General features: G+C 41.4%; 5 protein-coding genes and 1 pseudogene across 5 annotated transcripts; all 6 read left to right on the top strand.

The window, feature by feature from the left end:
* Window positions 1-1,627: 1,627 nt before the first annotated feature.
* Window positions 1,628-4,027, top strand: LOC115050457 (protocadherin alpha-8-like). Its single transcript, XM_029513293.1, has one exon. It carries the CDS (start codon window positions 1,628-1,630, stop codon window positions 4,025-4,027), a length of 2,400 nt encoding a protein of 799 aa, XP_029369153.1.
* Window positions 4,028-4,584: 557 nt separating this feature from the next.
* On the top strand, window positions 4,585-6,948 carry LOC115050455 (protocadherin alpha-3-like). The gene has a single exon (XM_029513292.1). The coding sequence runs from the start codon at window positions 4,585-4,587 to the stop codon at window positions 6,946-6,948; it is 2,364 nt and encodes a 787-aa protein (XP_029369152.1).
* A 624-nt stretch (window positions 6,949-7,572) lies between these two features.
* Window positions 7,573-10,062, top strand: LOC115050454 (protocadherin alpha-8-like). Its single transcript, XM_029513291.1, has one exon. It carries the CDS (start codon window positions 7,573-7,575, stop codon window positions 10,060-10,062), a length of 2,490 nt encoding a protein of 829 aa, XP_029369151.1.
* A 794-nt stretch (window positions 10,063-10,856) lies between these two features.
* Window positions 10,857-13,217, top strand: LOC115050453 (protocadherin alpha-8-like). The gene has a single exon (XM_029513290.1). It carries the CDS (start codon window positions 10,857-10,859, stop codon window positions 13,215-13,217), a length of 2,361 nt encoding a protein of 786 aa, XP_029369150.1.
* Window positions 13,218-14,151: 934 nt separating this feature from the next.
* LOC115050452 (protocadherin alpha-8-like) lies at window positions 14,152-16,539 on the top strand. The gene has a single exon (XM_029513289.1). The coding sequence runs from the start codon at window positions 14,152-14,154 to the stop codon at window positions 16,537-16,539; it is 2,388 nt and encodes a 795-aa protein (XP_029369149.1).
* Window positions 16,540-17,393: 854 nt separating this feature from the next.
* On the top strand, window positions 17,394-20,137 carry LOC115050451 (protocadherin alpha-8-like; annotated as a pseudogene).
* The last annotated feature ends 897 nt before the right edge of the window (window positions 20,138-21,034 follow it).

Genomic DNA, 21,034 nt, shown 5'->3' with positions numbered 1-21,034 from the left:
CTCTCTGAGTGTCATCTCCAACTTGAATTGTAACTGTGACATCAGACCACCCTAGTAAGTTCAAGGCTGATAGGATAAAGTTAGAATAAAAGGACAAATGACATGAGAATTGGAGCATTGGCAAATTCCTGACTGTTGTCTTTTTACTGGCTTCAAAATATTTTTTATAATGCCTGGGGACATTTTTCAAGGAATAAACCTGTTCCAATTTGTATGTAGTTCTGATGTTGTGATACTTGATACTTCTGCTGTAGTGTGTATTTTGAGTTGGCAGAGTAGAGTTTGCAGGTTTGCATTTGTTGTTTTGGATTGTTACTCCACAGGAAAACCACCACAAAGTCGTCATTAAATTGAAAGTTTGAAAAAATTTGTTTATTTGAACCTAAATGATGAATATGATTTAGAACGGGAAATATTGGCCTGTTTTGAAGCACTTAATTCAGACAGGTACCACTTGGTACTTTTGGAAAATGTGTGGTTTGGAATGCAGCCTACATAAATTTCACATGAAATGAGTTGAAATAATGATTCTGAGTAGTCAATTCTAAGTCAGGAGTACATCTGAAGTAAATTCTCAAGTACTCTGTAAACGTTTTTATTAGCTGCTCGCTGCTAACTCAAATATACTATACCATACAAGCATTTTTCAGTACAGCTTACAACAACTATTCCACTGCACTCTCTCTTTCAGGTGCTTTCAGTTTTTTTTTAAGTAATGTCAACCAATTGGAATTTACAGTGGATAGAAAAATCATTGTTCAGCTTATTCATTGGTTACTCTTGGTCAACATCTATTACAAGAGAGTCGCTTGGTCACTGTGAGGCTGGTCAGCTAGCATAAGAAAGTGTACTGTAATATTTGTCAAGATAAAGGTGTCTAAATCTACTGTGAATAAAAATCTATATTAAATTACCATTAAATGCATATCTATTTATTTGAAATAAACTTTTTTAAAAGAGGGAATAAAACGTTTCACTCTGCACTGATCATGGAGTTACGTGTCTGTAGGCTCACATGCAACTACAGGGTCACTTGTGATGCCACTGAGTTCCCTCCTTCCCTCAGGATGCTTTTTAATGTTTTTTGCATGCCCTGTCCAGCTTGACAACATGGATAGTAATTTTGGTCACACACATTTCACACAGGAGAATAGACATTGTAATAGAATGGTACCAGTTGACGCGGGAATTCAGGACAGTTGGGAAAAAGAAATCCAACTTCCAAAGTTTTATACAAACTTTACTATTAAAATAAAGAAACGTGTATGTCTTCCTACGGTGCTTTCTGCGCACCGAGTTCACTTGTGGGATGCCATTTTTTTTTTTTTTTTGCAACATCGCACATATTGACCGAGGAGGAAACGTTTTATCGTCACCTCAGTGTCGCCGCAGAGACAATAGGCGGTGCTGTTATACCACATTCACCTCAGTGGTTTGTGTGTGTGCTTGTACAGCTTCTTCGTGTGCAAAGGGAAACAAACCAGTGGAAGGTTTAGTGACCAGAGTGCGCTGCTTCCATCCTCATGCGACAACGATGGCTCTCACAGACCTTTATTTTTGAACAGAATTCCTGTTGACGGCTTTAAAGTTGGCAAAAAGGTTTTTTTTATTTTATTTTAATTAAGCCATGGCTATAACGGGCTTCAAGGGACAATGGCTGGATGTTCGGGTTTTCTTTTGTCTGGCACTCCTGACTGGGATTAAATTGGGAGGAATCGCTGCTAAAATACAATATTCAATTCAAGAAGAATTAAAATCTGGGACTGCAGTGGGAAATCTGGCCAGAGACCTTGGGTTAGAACGCGGAAGATTGTCGGACAGAAATCTTCGCGTTGTGTCAGGAACAAAGCAGGATCTCTTTAAGGTAAATCCGAAAGATGGAGTGTTGCTGGTTAACCAGAGAGTAGACAGAGAGGAGATATGTGCAAGAACGGTTCCGTGCACGACGATTTTAAAGGCAGTTGTAGAAAATCCTCTTGAGATGCATCAGGTAATTATTGAAATACTAGATGTGAACGACAATTCGCCAAAATTCCCGGAAGAAAATTACACATTAGAGGTGCTGGAGTCCGCCATAATTGGATCCCGGTTTCAGGTGGAAGGAGCCCACGACTTGGATGTTGCTTCCAATTCCTTACAGTCATATAGGCTCAATCATAACCAGTATTTTCGCCTGGAAACGGAAGAATTTGGGGAGGATGGAAAAGTTCCATTCCTGATTTTACAGCGTCCTTTGGACCGAGAACAAACTGATCAAATCTGGTTACTATTAACAGCTATAGATGGAGGAAAACCGCCCAAATCGGCAACAGTTAATATCACTGTCATTGTGTCTGATGTAAATGACAATTCACCAGTGTGTGATAAACAGAAATACGCCGTAACAATAAAGGAGAACGCAGTTCCAGGGACGTTCCTGTTGACAGTAAACGCATCTGATTCGGATGAGGGGATGAATGGTGAGATAGAATATTCTTTAAGGAGCAAACCCAGAGGACTCTCATCCGACCCCTTCGATTTGGACAGCAAAACTGGCAAGCTGACAGTGAAAGAAGGCCTTGATTATGAGGAAAGGCAAATCTATGAGATTAAAGTAGTGGCTGCTGATAAAGGTGCCGTGTCTCTCTCCACGCACTGCAACGTGGTGGTTAGAGTGGAAGATGTTAATGATAACCCACCGGAAATAGAGATCACATCTCTGTCAAGTCGCATTCCAGAGGATGCACCTCTTGGCACGGTGGTGGCATTGATGGGTGTTACGGACCTGGACTCAGGTGTGAATGGGCAGGTGGTGTGCAGTGTGCCTGCACATTTACCTTTCGACTTAAAGCCATCTCCTGACGGACAGTCCTACTCTTTGGTCACCAAAGATTACTTAGATAAGGAAACAATACATACATATAGCATTACAATAACAGCTAAAGATTTAGGGAGACCCCCTCTTTCATCTACGATGGTGGTACAGGTAGACGTGCTGGATGTTAATGACAACAGACCTTTGTTCACCGAAAGCCCTTATACTTTTTATGTGCCTGAAAATAACAAGGCCGGGATGTCCATATTTTCAGTGAGCGCAACAGATGCTGATGGGGGAGAAAATGCAGCGCTCACATATTCACTCGACCGAAAGAGTCCGGGTTCAACTGTAACATCATTTTTAAATATAAACGAAATTAATGGCACGATTTCTGCTCTGAAGAGTTTTGACTTTGAAAGAGTGAAAACTTTCCAGTTCCACGTTGTTGCGTCAGATTCAGGAAGTCCGTCTCTGAGCAGCAACGTCACAGTGAACGTGTTCATTCTGGATCAGAACGACAACGCTCCAGTCATCCTGTATCCACTCAGCTCCAACGGTTCTGCTGAAGGTGTGGAGGAGATTCCCCGCAATGTCAACGCAGGACACTTGGTGACTAAAGTCAGAGCCTATGATGCTGATATAGGATATAACGGCTGGTTACTCTTTTCACTGCAGGAAGTTACTGCCCACAGTCTCTTTACTTTGGACCGATATACAGGACAGATCAGGACACTTCGCTCATTCACAGAGACAGACGAGGCTGAGCACAAACTGCTCATACTGGTCAAAGACAATGGGAACGTGTCACTCTCAGCAACAGCTACTGTCCTTGTCAGACTTGTGGAGCCCAAAGAGGCTTTTGCAGCTTCTGATGTGAAAAGTTCATCCAGAGCAGATGAGGATAATAATGTCACTTTTTACCTGATGATAACTTTGGCCTCAGTTTCAGCACTTTTTCTCATCAGTATCATTGTGCTGATTGCAATGCAGTGCTCCAAATCCACAGACTACACTTCTAAATATCTACAAGAGACCAACTATGATGGGACACTGTGTCACAGCATCCAGTACAGATCTGGAGACAAACGCTACATGTTAGTTGGACCCAGGATGAGTATAGGATCTACTATAGTCCCAGGCAGCCAAGCTAACACTCTAGTGCTCCCTGACAGGAGGAAGACATCTGAGGAGGTAAATGTAATTTTATTCCTATGCATACATAATTACTGATTTGTTTTCATGTTTATATACGTTTTCTTTTGCTTGAATCTGCATTATGCGCCTTTGACTCTCTCGGTGTTGGCTAACTTAATGTGTCGCTGTTCACGGTGCTGAGATTTTGCTCTCTTTTTCTACAATACTCATGGTCCCGTTATTTTTCTTGGCAGCATTGTTCAGATGGGCCTAAATGAATGAGCTTTAATTAACTAAACGCTGGTTCTGTTCACACTACTATGGGCAGCATAAGCCAGAGCGAGCAAATGAGTTGTTGATGTAAGACCTTGTGATTTTATATCGTATTGTAGACCAGTGACCATGCGGTGTCAGTGTGGCCTCGATAACGCTCGTAATGTTCAGTCTGCATAGGTCCGGCCCTTCCCTGGATCATTTCCGATGGAAGTGGTGTAACGAGCACACGTTTTAGACTATGTGTCAAGTATTATGAAAGGTGGTTAATAGTCGAGTGCTCTGATTAGAGGATGGTGTAATAAATTTGGTTCGACTGACTTGATAGGCAACTGGACCATCGTATTTACCTCAAGCCAAGCCGTGCTATTTGCTTCACAATGGGAGGACGAGGACAAAGGCACCGAGTCAACTGTTTGTGGGTTGTCGGGATTTTGTTGTTGTGCGCTGTCGATCGGACTCTGGCCCAGTTAAGGTACTCTGTCTCAGAAGAGGTGCGAGTGGGATCTACAATTGGGAATGTTGCCAAGGATTTGGGGCTTGACATTACTACCTTGACAGACAGGAGGTTCCGTATTGTTTCCGGCCCAAATCATGCTCTGTTTCAGCTGAATCAGAACAACGGAGTCTTGTATGTTGGAAAGAATATCGACCGCGAGGAGCTCTGTGATGACGCCAAGATTTGTCTGATAAGCCTGAAAATTGTGGGTGAAAGTCCTCTGGAAATACATTACGTTACTGTTGAAATAATGGATGTTAATGATCATTCACCGACTTTTCCAGAAAACGAGCAGCGACTGGAAATTGCAGAAAATAGCCCTCCAGGTACGAGCTTCCAAATGCATGCCGCAAAAGACCCGGACGTCGGTGCACAGTCAGTTCGATTATACAAATTGAACCCAAATGAATTTTTTGCAACAGAAGTGAGGGACAGTGAGGAAGACAAAATGCCGTTTTTAGTGCTGAAAAAGCCTTTGGACAGGGAGCAAATGTCAGAACATCAGTTAGTGTTAACTGCGCTTGATGGGGGCAGTCCGTCAAAATCAGGGAGCCTCAATTTAACTATCACTGTTCTAGATGCAAATGATAATCGCCCAGTATTTAGTAAGGATACATATAGTGTGTCGTTAGATGAGAATGCCCCGATTGGAACTCTTGTAACACAGTTAAACGCCACAGATTTAGATGAAGGCTCAAACAGTGAAATTGAATATTCCTTTGGAAAAACACAAAAGAAAAAAGTGCACGACACGTTTGAATTAAACGGCGTCACCGGCGAGATTCGGGTGAAAGGAAAAGTGGACTTTGAGGAAACGGAGATTTACAGACTAGACTTGCAGGCTTCTGATAAAGGCCAGCCACCTTGGACGGCCGAAGGCAGAGTTGTGATAAAAATTAGAGATGCGAATGATAACGAGCCAGATATTGAAATAACATCGTTGTCAAACAACATCCCAGAAGATTCCAAACCAGGCACTGTTATCGCTCTCATCAGCGTCACAGACAGAGATTCGGGTCTAAATGGAAAGGTTATTTGTAAAATCTCGGATAATGTTCCGTTTGATCTCACGCCATCCGTCGAGGAAAACATGTACTCTCTTGTCACAAAAGGACGTTTAGACCGAGAAACTGTGTCCCATTATGACATCAGGGTAACAGCGACCGACTGCGGGGAACCTCCACTTTCCTCGACAAAAACCTTGCATGTTCAGGTTTCAGATGTAAATGATAACAGGCCCATTTTCAGCCAAAATCCAGTGGAAATTTATTTGGTCGAAAACAATGTTCCTGGTGCATCGATATTTTCTATCGTTGCTGCTGATAGTGATCTGCATGAAAATGCAGAAATAAAGTACTCGGTTATAAAAGGGGACGGGCTGCTGGGTGACGTGACAGCATTCCTGAATATAAATCCTGATAATGGACAAATATCTGCTCTGAAGAGTTTTGACTTTGAAAGAGTGAAAACTTTCCAGTTCTACGTTGTTGCGTCAGATTCAGGAAGTCCGTCTCTGAGCAGCAACGTCACAGTGAACGTGTTCATTCTGGATCAGAACGACAACGCTCCAGTCATCCTGTATCCACTCAGCTCCAACGGTTCTGCTGAAGGTGTGGAGGAGATTCCCCGCAATGTCAACGCAGGACACTTGGTGACTAAAGTCAGAGCCTATGATGCTGATATAGGATATAACGGCTGGTTACTCTTTTCACTGCAGGAAGTTACTGCCCACAGTCTCTTTACTTTGGACCGATATACAGGACAGATCAGGACACTTCGCTCATTCACAGAGACAGACGAGGCTGAGCACAAACTGCTCATACTGGTCAAAGACAATGGGAACGTGTCACTCTCAGCAACAGCTACTGTCCTTGTCAGACTTGTGGAGCCCAAAGAGGCTTTTGCAGCTTCTGATGTGAAAAGTTCATCCAGAGCAGATGAGGATAATAATGTCACTTTTTACCTGATGATAACTTTGGCCTCCGTTTCAGCACTTTTTCTCATCAGTATCATTGTGCTGATTGCAATGCAGTGCTCCAAATCCACAGACTACACTTCTAAATATCTACAAGAGACCAACTATGATGGGACACTGTGTCACAGCATCCAGTACAGATCTGGAGACAAACGCTACATGTTAGTTGGACCCAGGATGAGTATAGGATCTACTATAGTCCCAGGCAGCCAAGCTAACACTCTCGTGCTCCCTGACAGGAGGAAGACATCTGAGGAGGTAAGAACTTAAAAGCAACAGCACCAAATACATCTCTTACATTGAATTTAATGTTTTCAGATAACAGAATACTTGTACAGTGTGTAAAACTGATGGGGAGATTTAGTTGAAATGTTAATTTCACATGGCTAAGTCCGACTGTGATTCAATTACATTTTTACTGTAATTGCCATCTGTCCTCAAAGTGGGGACTATCCACAAGCAAAAAAGTCGTGTCTAATCACTACACCCCCAAAAGAAATACAGAACATGAATAATTTCCTCTTCACGTTGAAACATGGAAGAGAGTGCGCAAGGGCAACGATTGTAAAAGTGGTAAAATCGCGTTTGAAGATCACGTCTGTCTGTTTCTATTTTGCTCTATGTAATGTATATGTATACATGCACGTTATGGTGTTCCTTCAGTTTCCCGCGGGTGTCACTGTCAGACTGGAAAAAAAGACCTGGTCCCTCCCATCAAAAAGCTATTGTTCGCCATCCAGAGCGACAGAGCAAACAACTGACTGCAGCACACAAGCTGATGGATGCATCTTTGGGTTTTTACTGAATCGAGTGTACGATCATCAGTTGCGTCGGACGTCAATTCTAGTAACAGAAAACGCCATTCTTGTCCTTTTGCTGAGGTTTGGTGTAATGATGGGGACAGACAAACCAATTCGAACAAGAGCGCACTATTTGTTTGTGTTTCATATGGCTATTCTACTAATTCATGGAGACGAAGCGTTTGCTCAGATCAGATACTCTGTTCCAGAGGAGGTCAAAGACGGAACTGTCGTTGGAAATGTTGCGAAGGATCTTGGCCTTGACATCACTTCGTTAACTGACCGACGGATCCGTGTTGTGTCTGGATCTAAAGAGACATTTTTTGAGGTAAACCAGAACAATGGAGTTCTGTATGTCCAGAAAAAAATGGACAGAGAGGAGCTCTGCCAGAGCAGCGGTACCTGCCTAATGGAGCTCAAAATCCTTGTTGAAAAGCCTTTGGAAATACACTACGTAGTCGTAGAAATCACCGATGTTAATGATCATTCTCCTGCTTTTCCTGAGAAACAGCAGCGATTTGAAATAGCAGAACATACGTTGCCAGGTAAACGATTTCAGCTGCACACAGCTCGCGATCCTGATGCTGGAACTAACTCTATTCGTACATATACTTTATCATCAAATGATCACTTTGAAATAGATATCCGTCAAAGCGATGATGACAAAATACCATTCTTAGTGCTGAAAAAGTCTTTAGACAGAGAAAAAAACAGCAAACACGTCTTATTTGTCACAGCAGTTGATGGAGGAAAACCTCCAAGATCGGGGACACTGAACGTTTCTATTGTTGTTCTTGATAGTAATGACAACCGTCCGACATTCAGTCAGGAGATTTATGAAAGTGAAATCAGAGAAAACGTTCCGGTTGGCACTTCGGTATTTAGAGTGAATGCGACCGATCCAGATGAAGGAACTAATGGAGAAATTGAATACAACTTCGGAAAAACCCTGAAGAAGAAAGTCTATGACATTTTTGAACTGGACAAATTAACTGGAGAGATTCGAGTAAAAGGTTTAGTGGACTACGAAGAAAACAATATTTATAAACTGGACATTGAGGCGTCAGATAAAGGAACGCCTCCTCTTACAGGTGAGTGTAGGCTCATTATAAAAATAAAAGATGTCAACGATAATTCACCAGAAATAGAAGTAACATCTCTGTCGAATACGGTGACCGAGGACTCAAAACCAGGAACTGTTATTTCACTCATTAGTGTCACAGATAAAGACTCCGGTGTAAATGGAAAAATGATTTTAAGCATACAGTCAGAGGTGCCCTTTGAATTAAAACCCTCTTATAAGGAAAACACATATTCCCTTGTGACAAACAAACTTTTAGATCGAGAAGAAGTGTCTAATTATGATATAATAATAAAAGCCACTGATGGTGGCGAACCTCCTTTGTCTACTTTTAAAAGTATCAACATTCAGATTTCAGATGTAAATGATAACAGTCCACAGTTCTCCCAAAATCCATTACAGTTTTATCTGGAGGAAAATAACGCTGCGGGAAAGTTCATTTTCTCTGTGAGCGCTACGGACAATGATCTGAACGAAAACGCGGCTATTTCATATCACATCATGAGAGATGAGAACGTAAATGATATGAAGTCTTTTCTGAATATAAATCCTGATAATGGACAAATATCCGCACTGAAGAGTTTTGACTTTGAGACAGTGAAAACTTTCCACTTCCACGTTGTTGCGTCAGATTCAGGAAGTCCGTCTCTGAGCAGCAACGTCACAGTGAACGTGTTCATTCTGGATCAGAACGACAACGCTCCAGTCATCCTGTATCCACTCAGCTCCAACGGTTCTGCTGAAGGTGTGGAGGAGATTCCCCGCAATGTCAACGCAGGACACTTGGTGACTAAAGTCAGAGCCTATGATGCTGATATAGGATATAACGGCTGGTTACTCTTTTCACTGCAGGAAGTTACTGCCCACAGTCTCTTTACTTTGGACCGATATACAGGACAGATCAGGACACTTCGCTCATTCACAGAGACAGACGAGGCTGAGCACAAACTGCTCATACTGGTCAAAGACAATGGGAACGTGTCACTCTCAGCAACAGCTACTGTCCTTGTCAGACTTGTGGAGCCCAAAGAGGCTTTTGCAGCTTCTGATGTGAAAAGTTCATCCAGAGCAGATGAGGATAATAATGTCACTTTTTACCTGATGATAACTTTGGCCTCAGTTTCAGCACTTTTTCTCATCAGTATCATTGTGCTGATTGCAATGCAGTGCTCCAAATCCACAGACTACACTTCTAAATATCTACAAGAGACTAACTATGATGGGACACTGTGTCACAGCATCCAGTACAGATCTGGAGACAAACGCTACATGTTAGTTGGACCCAGGATGAGTATAGGATCTACTATAGTCCCAGGCAGCCAAGCTAACACACTAGTGCTCCCTGACAGGAGGAGGACATCTGAGGAGGTAAGGACATTTTCGGTCTTAACTCAGAACCGAGTTGTGTGTTCGCATACAAAATTTGTTGCTTGTAAAAATATTTTTAGCAGCACTGATCAGAATGACGCTCAGAAACGGACCAAAAGTTGCCCACAAAGTTAAGTATACCAGCTGATATATTTTCGCTGTCCATGGTGCTGACCATGTGTCACACGGGCATGTCCTTACAGCTTTTTATGTCAAATTTTTAGTGTATTTTTAAAACCTTCCGAATTTTCTTGATACATTTAAAAAAGCAAATCTGTGTTTTGTATCTTTATTCAAAGAGACGTTTGTACTTTCACATTTAAAGCCCAGTTTAACACCGCGAGGATGAAATTGTAACGTTTGACCCGCTGATAACTTTGAGACAGGCTATGCATCTAAATAGCTACAATGAGACTAATAACGATGGGACACCCTCCACCAGTTTCCCGAAAAGATCTGGTGGTGGGATCAAGTGGTTAGCATTTTGTTATTTTGGAGGGATACACACAGTTATGCGTTTCTGTCAGGCTTAATGTTAATTGTTTTCTATTCACTGAACAAGGTCGATTGATGAAATGTCTTTTTTTTTTTTTTACGTATCTGGGGTTTCGTGAGAACAGGTTGTGGCAAACGGGATGAGTGGAATTGTGTTTATAGTCACATATTATTAAACATAAGCACCGAATGATCCACTGGGTGTCAGTGTAACAGTAGGGACATGTTGAGACTTCAGGCAACATAGACTGCCCCTTTTAAAGAGGTTTTATATGGTCGGACACAAAGACTTCCATCTTTTCGGATTTGGATCCGCACCGTTCGAACGTGGATGTAGTTTTCATCAGCTTGATTTCAATAAAGTCGGATTTTCCCCTTAAATCCCAACATTTGTGGGTGATATTTTTGAGGGAGACAAAGAACAAGGACGCAGAATGACGTCTCGGTCACGTCTTCTGCTTTTCTCTTTGCTTTTTTGCTTTTGTGAGCTGGTCATCGCACAAATAAAATATTCGACTCCAGAGGAAGTTAAAGTGGGAGCGACTATTGGAAATGTTGCCAAAGATTTGGGCCTGGATATCAGCACTTTGATAAGCAGGCGATTTCGTATCGTTTCAGGAGCGGAAGACGCGCTGTTTGAGGTAAACCCGAACAATGGTGTTTTGTACGTTCATAAGAATCTCGACCGGGAACAGCTGTGTGATAGAAATGGAGCCTGTTCAATAGATCTGAAAATCGTTGCTGAAAATCCACTTGAAATTCATTATGTCACGGTAGAAATAACGGATGCTAACGACCACGTCCCGACTTTTGCCGAGAAAGCAAAGCTGATTGAAATAGCTGAAACGACATTACCGGGAGCTCGTTTCCAGCTACCAGGCGCACGTGACCCCGATGTTGGAATAAATTCGATTCAGAGATATAAACTAAGTCAAAGCGACAATTTTCATTTAGAAATTCGAAATAGAGGAGATGATAAAATCCCCTTCTTAGTGTTACAGAGACACCTGGACAGAGAGCAGAAAACAAACCACAGCCTCATTTTAACCGCTGTAGATGGAGGGACACCCCCCAAATCTGCAAATCTCAATCTGACTATAATGGTTCTTGACAATAATGACAACAGACCTACTTTTTCAAAAGAGGTTTATTCTGTGACATTACAAGAAAATGTTGCTTTGGATACAATCGTGATGAAAGTTCAAGCAACAGATCTAGATGAAGGGACTAATGGGGATGTCGAATATGCCTTTGGGGGTGACATGAATTCTAAGGTGTTGGAGCTGTTTAGCCTGGACAGGAACACGGGTGAAATACGAGTTAATGGACAAATTGACTATGAGACAGCTGATGTTTTCAAGTTAGATGTCCAAGCCTCTGACAAAGGTCAGCCACCCATGACAACAGACTGTAGAGTCCTGATAAAGATCCAAGATATCAATGATAATAAACCAGAGATAGAGGTCACATCAATATCCAGCACGGTTCCAGAAGATTCAAAACATGGGACTGTGGTTGCTCTCATTAGTGTTACAGACCTTGATTCGGGCCTGAATGGCAAAGTCATAAGCACTTTGATGGAGAATATCCCATTTGAACTAAAACCGTCATTTAAAGAAAACATGTATTCATTAGTGACAAAAGAAACATTAGACAGGGAAACTGTGTCACATTATGATATTTCAATAACAGCTACCGACTGTGGGGAGCCTCCGCTTTCCACATTCAAAACTCTGAGTATTCAAGTGTCAGATGTCAATGATAACGTCCCAGAGTTCTCACAAAGTCCGCTGGAGTTATATTTGATTGAAAACAATGCTCCAGGCGCATCAATATTTTATGTGAGTGCATTTGATAAAGATTTAAACGATAATGCTGCACTGTCATATCATATAATTAGAGGAGAAGCTGGTCACAGTGATATGTCATCTTTTCTGAATATAAATCCTGATAATGGACAAATATCCGCTCTGAAGAGTTTTGACTTTGAAAGAGTGAAAACTTTCCAGTTCCACGTTATTGCGTCAGATTCAGGAAGTCCGTCTCTGAGCAGCAACGTCACAGTGAACGTGTTCATTCTGGATCAGAACGACAACGCTCCAGTCATCCTGTATCCACTCAGCTCCAACGGTTCTGCTGAAGGTGTGGAGGAGATTCCCCGCAATGTCAACGCAGGACACTTGGTGACTAAAGTCAGAGCCTATGATGCTGATATAGGATATAACGGCTGGTTACTCTTTTCACTGCAGGAAGTTACTGCCCACAGTCTCTTTACTTTGGACCGATATACAGGACAGATCAGGACACTTCGCTCATTCACAGAGACAGACGAGGCTGAGCACAAACTGCTCATACTGGTCAAAGACAATGGGAACGTGTCACTCTCAGCAACAGCTACTGTCCTTGTCAGACTTGTGGAGCCCAAAGAGGCTTTTGCAGCTTCTGATGTGAAAAGTTCATCCAGAGCAGATGAGGATAATAATGTCACTTTTTACCTGATGATAACTTTGGCCTCAGTTTCAGCACTTTTTCTCATCAGTATCATTGTGCTGATTGCAATGCAGTGCTCCAAATCCACAGACTACACTTCTAAATATCTACAAGAGACTAACTATGATGGGACACTGTGTCACAGCATCCAGTACAGATCTGGAGACAAACGCTACATGTTAGTTGGACCCAGGATGAGTATAGGATCTACTATAGTCCCAGGCAGCCAAGCTAACACTCTAGTGCTCCCTGACAGGAGGAAGGCATCTGAGGAGGTAAGACTTGTTTTTATTTTCAGCAAATAGATTGTCCATGCACTCCAACAGTGTTAACCTTTAGAAAGTGTACTCCTGCCAGACAAAAATTGCATGCAAATATGTGGAACAAATAATACTTATGACGTACGGTAAAAGTTCTCAAATGTGGTATGCTGAATGAATTTCAGTCATATTGTGACTAAAGCCAGTGGGTTTAGGAATAATACAACACTATATTTCATGATTCAGTCCAAGCTTTTTGATGGTATTGGTCGCATTGTGGTGATTTGATTATTTGAATTTACCTTGTGTTGCTGTATTTGTTTAAACACATTGTTTTATGACACCATGATGAAATTTTAAACAGTACCGAGAAATAGCACTGTTCGTGGTCCACACACACACGGCTGACAGTTGATAATATGGAATTCATTCCCAAGACAGTTACATAACGTCAGAGTACAGTCTTTTAAACATCAATCACACTAAGTTGCTGTACAATGGAAAGACGATAATGCAGATGTTGACTGCTGTGTCTATGAAATGAGCAATTCTCAAGAAAGTCTTGAGACAACTGGATGTCATAGAAATTAAAGAATAAGGTGCATCGCGGGCGGTTTACACTGCAAAACTTTTCATTTTAAAGAGCTACGAGTTGTAACAACATCAGTATCTTCCTCTGTGTCACGATTTTGTTTAAAAATAGGGGATAGAGCTCTGCCCACAAGGTGTCAGTGTCATATCAGCACGAACAGTTGTGTCAGTGTGTACGCCCTGCCCCTTAAAGAAAGGAATTATTCTGGAGAGCAGACAGTAGAGTGTGCAGCTTCAAGACTAACGAGTGCTGCCGTTGTAATATTTGTGCATATTTATGTTTCAAACATTGGACCGATTTTGGGAATATATTTTTTGTCTTCGCTAATGTCCTTCTCCTTAAGGATTGCGAATGGACTTAATAATTGTATGAATTGAAGCTGAAGTGATGGAAGCCAAAGGACAAAGGCGAGGAATACACTGCTGGTCGGTAGCCTTCTGTATTTCTGCTATGCTGGGCTGCGTACAGCGCGTTTCAGCTCAGGTCAAATATTCAGTTCCAGAGGAAGTGAAAGTTGGATCGGTTGTTGGAAATGTCGCCAAGGATCTAGGATTGGATATCAGCTCGCTGGAAGACAGGGGGCTTCGTATTGTCTCTGGAACTGAAGATGCTCACTTTGAAGTCAGTCAGAAAAATGGCGTGTTGTATGTGCATAAAAATATCGACCGAGAGGAGCTCTGTGAAAGCGCTTCGCCTTGCTTACTAAACCTGAAAATTGCAGCCGAGGACCCGATGGAAATACATTATGTCGTTATTGAAATAATTGATGTAAATGACAATTCACCCAGTTTTCAGGAAGAGGAGAAAATTTTAGAAATATCCGAGTCCACGTTACCAGGAAAACGCTTCCAGTTACCAACTGCCCGCGATCCAGATGTTGGCATCAACACAGTACGCATTTATAAATTGAGTCTGAACGAATATTTTACTGTGCAAATTCGAGAGAGAGGAGATGACAAGGTGCCGTTTTTAGTTTTGCAGAAGGCTCTCGATCGCGAAAAAAACCACGAGCACAAACTGACACTGACGGCAGTAGACACCGGAAACCCACCGAGGTCAGGTACTCTGAATATTACAGTAAGAGTCCTTGATTCAAACGATAACCATCCGGTTTTCAGCCAAGAAGTGTATACAGTAACTATATCTGAAAATGTATCAGCAGAAACAAGTGTAATCACAGTAAAAGCAACTGATGCGGATGAGGGTATAAATGGAGATGTTGAATATTTTTTCGGTGGGGAACCTGAAGCTAAAATATATAACACATTTATCTTAGATAGGGACACTGGTAACATTCGCGTAAAAGGCGAAATTGACTTTGAAAAGCTTGACGTCTTCAAGTTAGATGTCCATGCGACTGACAAAGGACAACCTCCAATGAGTAGTGATTGCACTGTAATAATCAAAGTACTGGACGAAAACGACAATAAACCTGAAATAGAGGTGACATCGCTGTCAAAGTTGGTATCTGAGGACTCAAAACCGGGGACAGTGGTCTCTCTTATTAGTATCACAGACAAAGACGCCAGTCTAAATGGAAAAGTAATATGTACTCTTTCCGAAAATGTGCCATTTGAATTGAAACCATCATTTCAAGACAATATGTACTCACTAGTCTTGAAAAGTCGACTGGATCGAGAATCGATCTCACATTATGATATTGAAATAACAGCTACAGATTGTGGTCAGCCTCCGCTGTCTACATTCAAAACTCTGAGTATTGATGTATCAGACGTGAATGATAACTACCCCGAATTTTCCCACAATCCCATTGAACTTTACCTAAGAGAAAACAACGTGCCAGGTGACATAATATTTTCTGTTACTGGTTCAGATAAAGACTTGAATGAAAACGCAGCTTTAACTTATCATATTGTGAGAGAGGAAGGTACTCGAGCGAAAACTTCAGCCTTTTTAAACATCAATCCTGATAATGGACAAATATCCGCGCTGAAGAGTTTTGACTTTGAGAGAGTGAAAACTTTCCACTTCCACGTTGTTGCGTCAGATTCAGGAAGTCCGTCTCTGAGCAGCAACGTCACAGTGAACGTGTTCATTCTGGATCAGAACGACAACGCTCCAGTCATCCTGTATCCACTCAGCTCCAACGGTTCTGCTGAAGGTGTGGAGGAGATTCCCCGCAATGTCAACGCAGGACACTTGGTGACTAAAGTCAGAGCCTATGATGCTGATATAGGATATAACGGGTGGTTACTCTTTTCACTGCAGGAAGTTACTGCCCACAGTCTCTTTACTTTGGACCGATATACAGGACAGATCAGGACACTTCGCTCATTCACAGAGACAGACGAGGCTGAGCACAAACTGCTCATACTGGTCAAAGACAATGGGAACGTGTCACTCTCAGCAACAGCTACTGTCCTTGTCAGACTTGTGGAGCCCAAAGAGGCTTTTGCAGCTTCTGATGTGAAAAGTTCATCCAGAGCAGATGAGGATAATAATGTCACTTTTTACCTGATGATAACTTTGGCCTCAGTTTCAGCACTTTTTCTCATCAGTATCATTGTGCTGATTGCAATGCAGTGCTCCAAATCCACAGACTACACTTCTAAATATCTACAAGAGACCAACTATGATGGGACACTGTGTCACAGCATCCAGTACAGATCTGGAGACAAACGCTACATGTTAGTTGGACCCAGGATGAGTATAGGATCTACTATAGTCCCAGGCAGCCAAGCTAACACTCTAGTGCTTCCTGACAGGAGGAAGGCATCTGAGGAGGTAAGACTTGTTTTTATTTTCAGCAAATAGATTGTCCATGCACTCCAACAGTGTTAACCTTTAGAAAATTTACTCCTGCCAGACAAAAATTGCATGCAAATATGTGGAACAAATAATACTTATGACGTACGGTAAAAGTTCTCAAATGTGGTATGCTGAATGAATTTCAGTCATATTGTGACTAAAGCCAGTGGGTTTAGGAATAATACAACACTATATTTCGTGATTCAGTCCAAGCTTTTTGATGGTATTGGTCGCATTGTCACAAAACAATGTATAACCGTATGACAATCATCGTCAAAGCCCGATGACAGTCGACGTCAGAGAACATTTTTTTAACTCTTGACAAAGAAATCAGAACGTGGGAATAAAAAAATACTTTGTCACTGTTCTGTGATATTCTCAAGAACATCACCTACAATTACAAAGAAGTAGTTTAGTGTGAGTCAAGGGCATGAGGATATATTTGGGTCAAGTTCATCATTTAAATTTCTATGGTGCTATAAAGACATTTTCGTTTCCTGTTCCATATATGTTACTCGTGTTTTCATTCAATTACATTTTCAATATTTGTACCAAGATGTAAATTTTAAAATCGGTCGCGGCACTTAAAGCTTAGCGACGTTTCTGTTTTTGTTTGTTTGTTTGTTTAGTTTCTTCTTAACTGGGTCTTCTTAGAACTCATCCAGTGACCTCTTGGTGTCAGTATCGTATTGGTAAACCATGGAACACTTGGTCCCTCCCTTCACAAAGCTTTGGTGTGTTTCATATCAGAGGGAGGGCAGTTGATTCATAGATAGAATCGTGATGTGTCATTTGCAAAAATACGCTACATAATAGCTTGTATGAACGTTTCCTTGGTATGTCTATTGTGCCAAATAACGATGGAGACTAGAAGAATAACCAGGACAAAAAAATCCTCGTCCATCTCTTTGTGCTTGGCCATACTGTTGTTTTTCGGGGAACGCGCTTCGGCAGAAATCAGGTATTCTATTCCGGAGGAGGCGAAAAAGGGAACTGTCGTCGGAAATGCCGCGAAGGATCTTGGCCTGGACATCACCTCTTTATCTGACCGACGGTTCCGCGTCGTTTCTGAAACTGATGAGACATTTTTTGAGGTAAACGAGAACAATGGAGCGCTGTACGTTCTTGAGAAAATCGACAGAGAGCAGCTCTGTGACGGCAGCGGTGCCTGTTTGATGGAGCTAAAAGTCATCGTCCAAAACCCTTTGGAAATACATTATGTGGTCGTAGAAATCACAGATGTTAACGATCACTCTCCTGCTTTTCCTGAGAAACAGCAGCGATTTGAAATAGCAGAACATACGTTGCCAGGTAAACGATTTCAGCTACACACAGCTCGCGATCCTGATGCTGGAACTAACTCTATTCGGACATATACTTTATCATCAAATGATCACTTTGAAATAGATATCCGTCAAAGCGATGATGACAAAATACCATTCTTAGTGCTGAAAAAGTCTTTAGACAGAGAAAAAAACAGCAAACACGTCTTATTTGTCACAGCAGTTGATGGAGGAAAACCTCCAAGATCGGGGACACTGAACGTTTCTATTGTTGTTCTTGATAGTAATGACAACCGTCCGACATTCAGTCAGGAGATTTATGAAAGTGAAATCAGAGAAAACGTTCCGGTTGGCACTTCGGTATTTAGAGTGAATGCGACCGATCCAGATGAAGGAACTAATGGAGAAATTGAATACAACTTCGGAAAAACCCTGAAGAAGAAAGTCTATGACATTTTTGAACTGGACAAATTAACTGGAGAGATTCGAGTAAAAGGTTTAGTGGACTACGAAGAAAACAATATTTATAAACTGGACATTGAGGCGTCAGATAAAGGAACGCCTCCTCTAACAGGTGAGTGTAGGCTCATTATAAAAATAAAAGATGTCAACGATAATTCACCAGAAATAGAAGTAACATCTCTGTCGAATACGGTAACCGAGGACTCAAAACCCGGAACTGTTATTTCACTTCTGAGTGTGCGTGATAAAGACTCCGGAGTTAATGGAAAAATCATTGCAAGTATAACTTCGAACGTGCCTTTTCAATTACAGCCATCATATAAAGAGAACATATACTCGGTTATTATAAAGGACTTCCTTGATCGTGAGAAAGTGTCTAATTACCAAATAACAGTAAAAGCCACTGATGGTGGTGAACCTCCTTTGTCGACCATCAAAACTCTCAGTATTCAGATTTCAGATGTAAATGATAACAGTCCACAGTTCTCCCAAAATCCATTACAGTTTTATCTGGAGGAAAATAACGCTGCGGGAAAGTCAATTTTCTCTGTGAGCGCTACGGACAATGATCTGAACGAAAACGTTCACATCACATCATGAGAGACGAGAACGTAAATGACATGAAGTCTTTTCTGAATATAAATCCTGATAATGGACAAATATCCGCACTGAAGAGTTTTGACTTTGAGACAGTGAAAACTTTCCAGTTCCACGTTGTTGCGTCAGATTCAGGAAGTCCGTCTCTGAGCAGCAACGTCACAGTGAACGTGTTCATTCTGGATCAGAACGACAACGCTCCAGTCATCCTGTATCCACTCAGCTCCAACGGTTCTGCTGAAGGTGTGGAGGAGATTCCCAGCAATGTCAACGCAGGACACTTGGTGACTAAAGTCAGAGCCTATGATGCTGATATAGGATATAACGGCTGGTTACTCTTTTCACTGCAGGAAGTTACTGCCCACAGTCTCTTTACTTTGGACCGATATACAGGACAGATCAGGACACTTCGCTCATTCACAGAGACAGACGAGGCTGAGCACAAACTGCTCATACTGGTCAAAGACAATGGGAACGTGTCACTCTCAGCAACAGCTACTGTCCTTGTCAGACTTGTGGAGCCCAAAGAGGCTTTTGCAGCTTCTGATGTGAAAAGTTCATCCAGAGCAGATGAGGATAATAATGTCACTTTTTACCTGATGATAACTTTGGCCTCAGTTTCAGCACTTTTTCTCATCAGTATCATTGTGCTGATTGCAATGCAGTGCTCCAAATCCACAGACTACACTTCTAAATATCTACAAGAGACTAACTATGATGGGACACTGTGTCACAGCATCCAGTACAGATCTGGAGACAAACGCTACATGTTAGTTGGACCCAGGATGAGTATAGGATCTACTATAGTCCCAGGCAGCCAAGCTAACACTCTAGTGCTCCCTGACAGGAGGAGAACATCTGAGGAGGTAAGGTGGTTTCATTCAAAAAGTGAATTGTCTTTTTGGGGTAGTCATAGTAACCACCTGTTTCCTGTTTTTATGATGTACATTTTGGCTCTGGGGGCAGGCTGAGTCACAATGTCGCTGTCCGTTGTGCTGAAACATAATTCACCTCTTGATTGTTTCATAAAGTCACCAATTGCAGTATTCATACACTGTACAGAGTTTGGCAAAATCACCAGATTTATTTTTGATTAGATCATTTAAATTCTCACATGAGTAAAATAAGATACAAACTGGGAGGTGATCATTTGGTATCAGTATGTGAGGCTAAATGTGTTTGAAGAGAATCAGTTTTTCAGGGATAAGGCCCTCTGCTCTGTGGGATGGCTGTTTCCCTTTTAGGATTGGATGTCACCTTGATACTCAAATAATATTTGGCATGTAAGATCTGGATAATACACTGCCAACACCCTGTATGAGGGTAAGAACATCGCCAAATGCTAATCTGATTTTCCACTGTTTTACAAAATGTGTTGCTTTGTCATCTTTATTTTAATATTGCTTTTTCATCTCTAACTAATGTTGGGATTTTATATCCATTGTTACATAGTAAGCAATATAAAAATGGAACGTTTTCAGCAGTTACACTTGATGAGATGAGACAGCTTTATCAAAAAAAAAAAAAGAAAAAGTTGTTCTTTTCCCCGTAACCCTAAACATGAAAGAGCTCATCCTTTGAGAACAGATTATGCACACTCTCTAAACTGTGTCCCTTAACATGGTACTGAAATGAGAGATTAACTGCAAAACACAGTAATTATTACCTGAATTTAAGAGTCTATATGCAAGGATATATATATATATATATATATATATATATGTTTTTTAACAGTTGGGTACGTGAAAACTCCAACTTTAAACCTATCACTGACTTAAAAGTGGCAGGAAGGGTCATTGTTTTGGGTCAAATTCTTTAGCAGAATGTGTATCTCTGTTGTTTCAGAGGAAATAAATGTTGTTCTTGTGAGTGTGACTATGACAGTATTGCTGTCCAAGGTTCTCATAGTGAATATCGATGATGTTAAAAAGATGTGGGGAACAAAAACTATTTGCTTGAACATTATAGTTTTAAAACTAAATAGTTTTAAGTAGTTTGTTCGAGGGTGACTGCTCGGGATTGCTGTCCATGGTGCTGATAGAAACTGCTAGGTAAAGCCAGTCAATCAAGGTTAAATCAACACAATTATTGAGCAAATGAGTATCTCTTTCTTATCTACAAGCCCTATAGAATTTACAGAGAGAAAGGGAGATAAGCTT

The sequence above is a fragment of the Echeneis naucrates genome, chromosome 10, assembly GCF_900963305.1.
Source record: "Echeneis naucrates chromosome 10, fEcheNa1.1, whole genome shotgun sequence".
Lineage (NCBI taxonomy): Eukaryota > Metazoa > Chordata > Actinopteri > Carangiformes > Echeneidae > Echeneis > Echeneis naucrates.
Note: the sequence above shows the minus strand (reverse complement) of the source record. Positions and strands in the feature narration are given on the sequence as shown.

Coding starts and splice junctions, on each gene's coding strand:
- LOC115050457 (XM_029513293.1), top strand. CDS start 1,628: ATGGCTATAACGGGCTTCAAGGGACAATGGCTGGATGTTCGGGTTTTC.
- LOC115050455 (XM_029513292.1), top strand. CDS start 4,585: ATGGGAGGACGAGGACAAAGGCACCGAGTCAACTGTTTGTGGGTTGTC.
- LOC115050454 (XM_029513291.1), top strand. CDS start 7,573: ATGGGGACAGACAAACCAATTCGAACAAGAGCGCACTATTTGTTTGTG.
- LOC115050453 (XM_029513290.1), top strand. CDS start 10,857: ATGACGTCTCGGTCACGTCTTCTGCTTTTCTCTTTGCTTTTTTGCTTT.
- LOC115050452 (XM_029513289.1), top strand. CDS start 14,152: ATGGAAGCCAAAGGACAAAGGCGAGGAATACACTGCTGGTCGGTAGCC.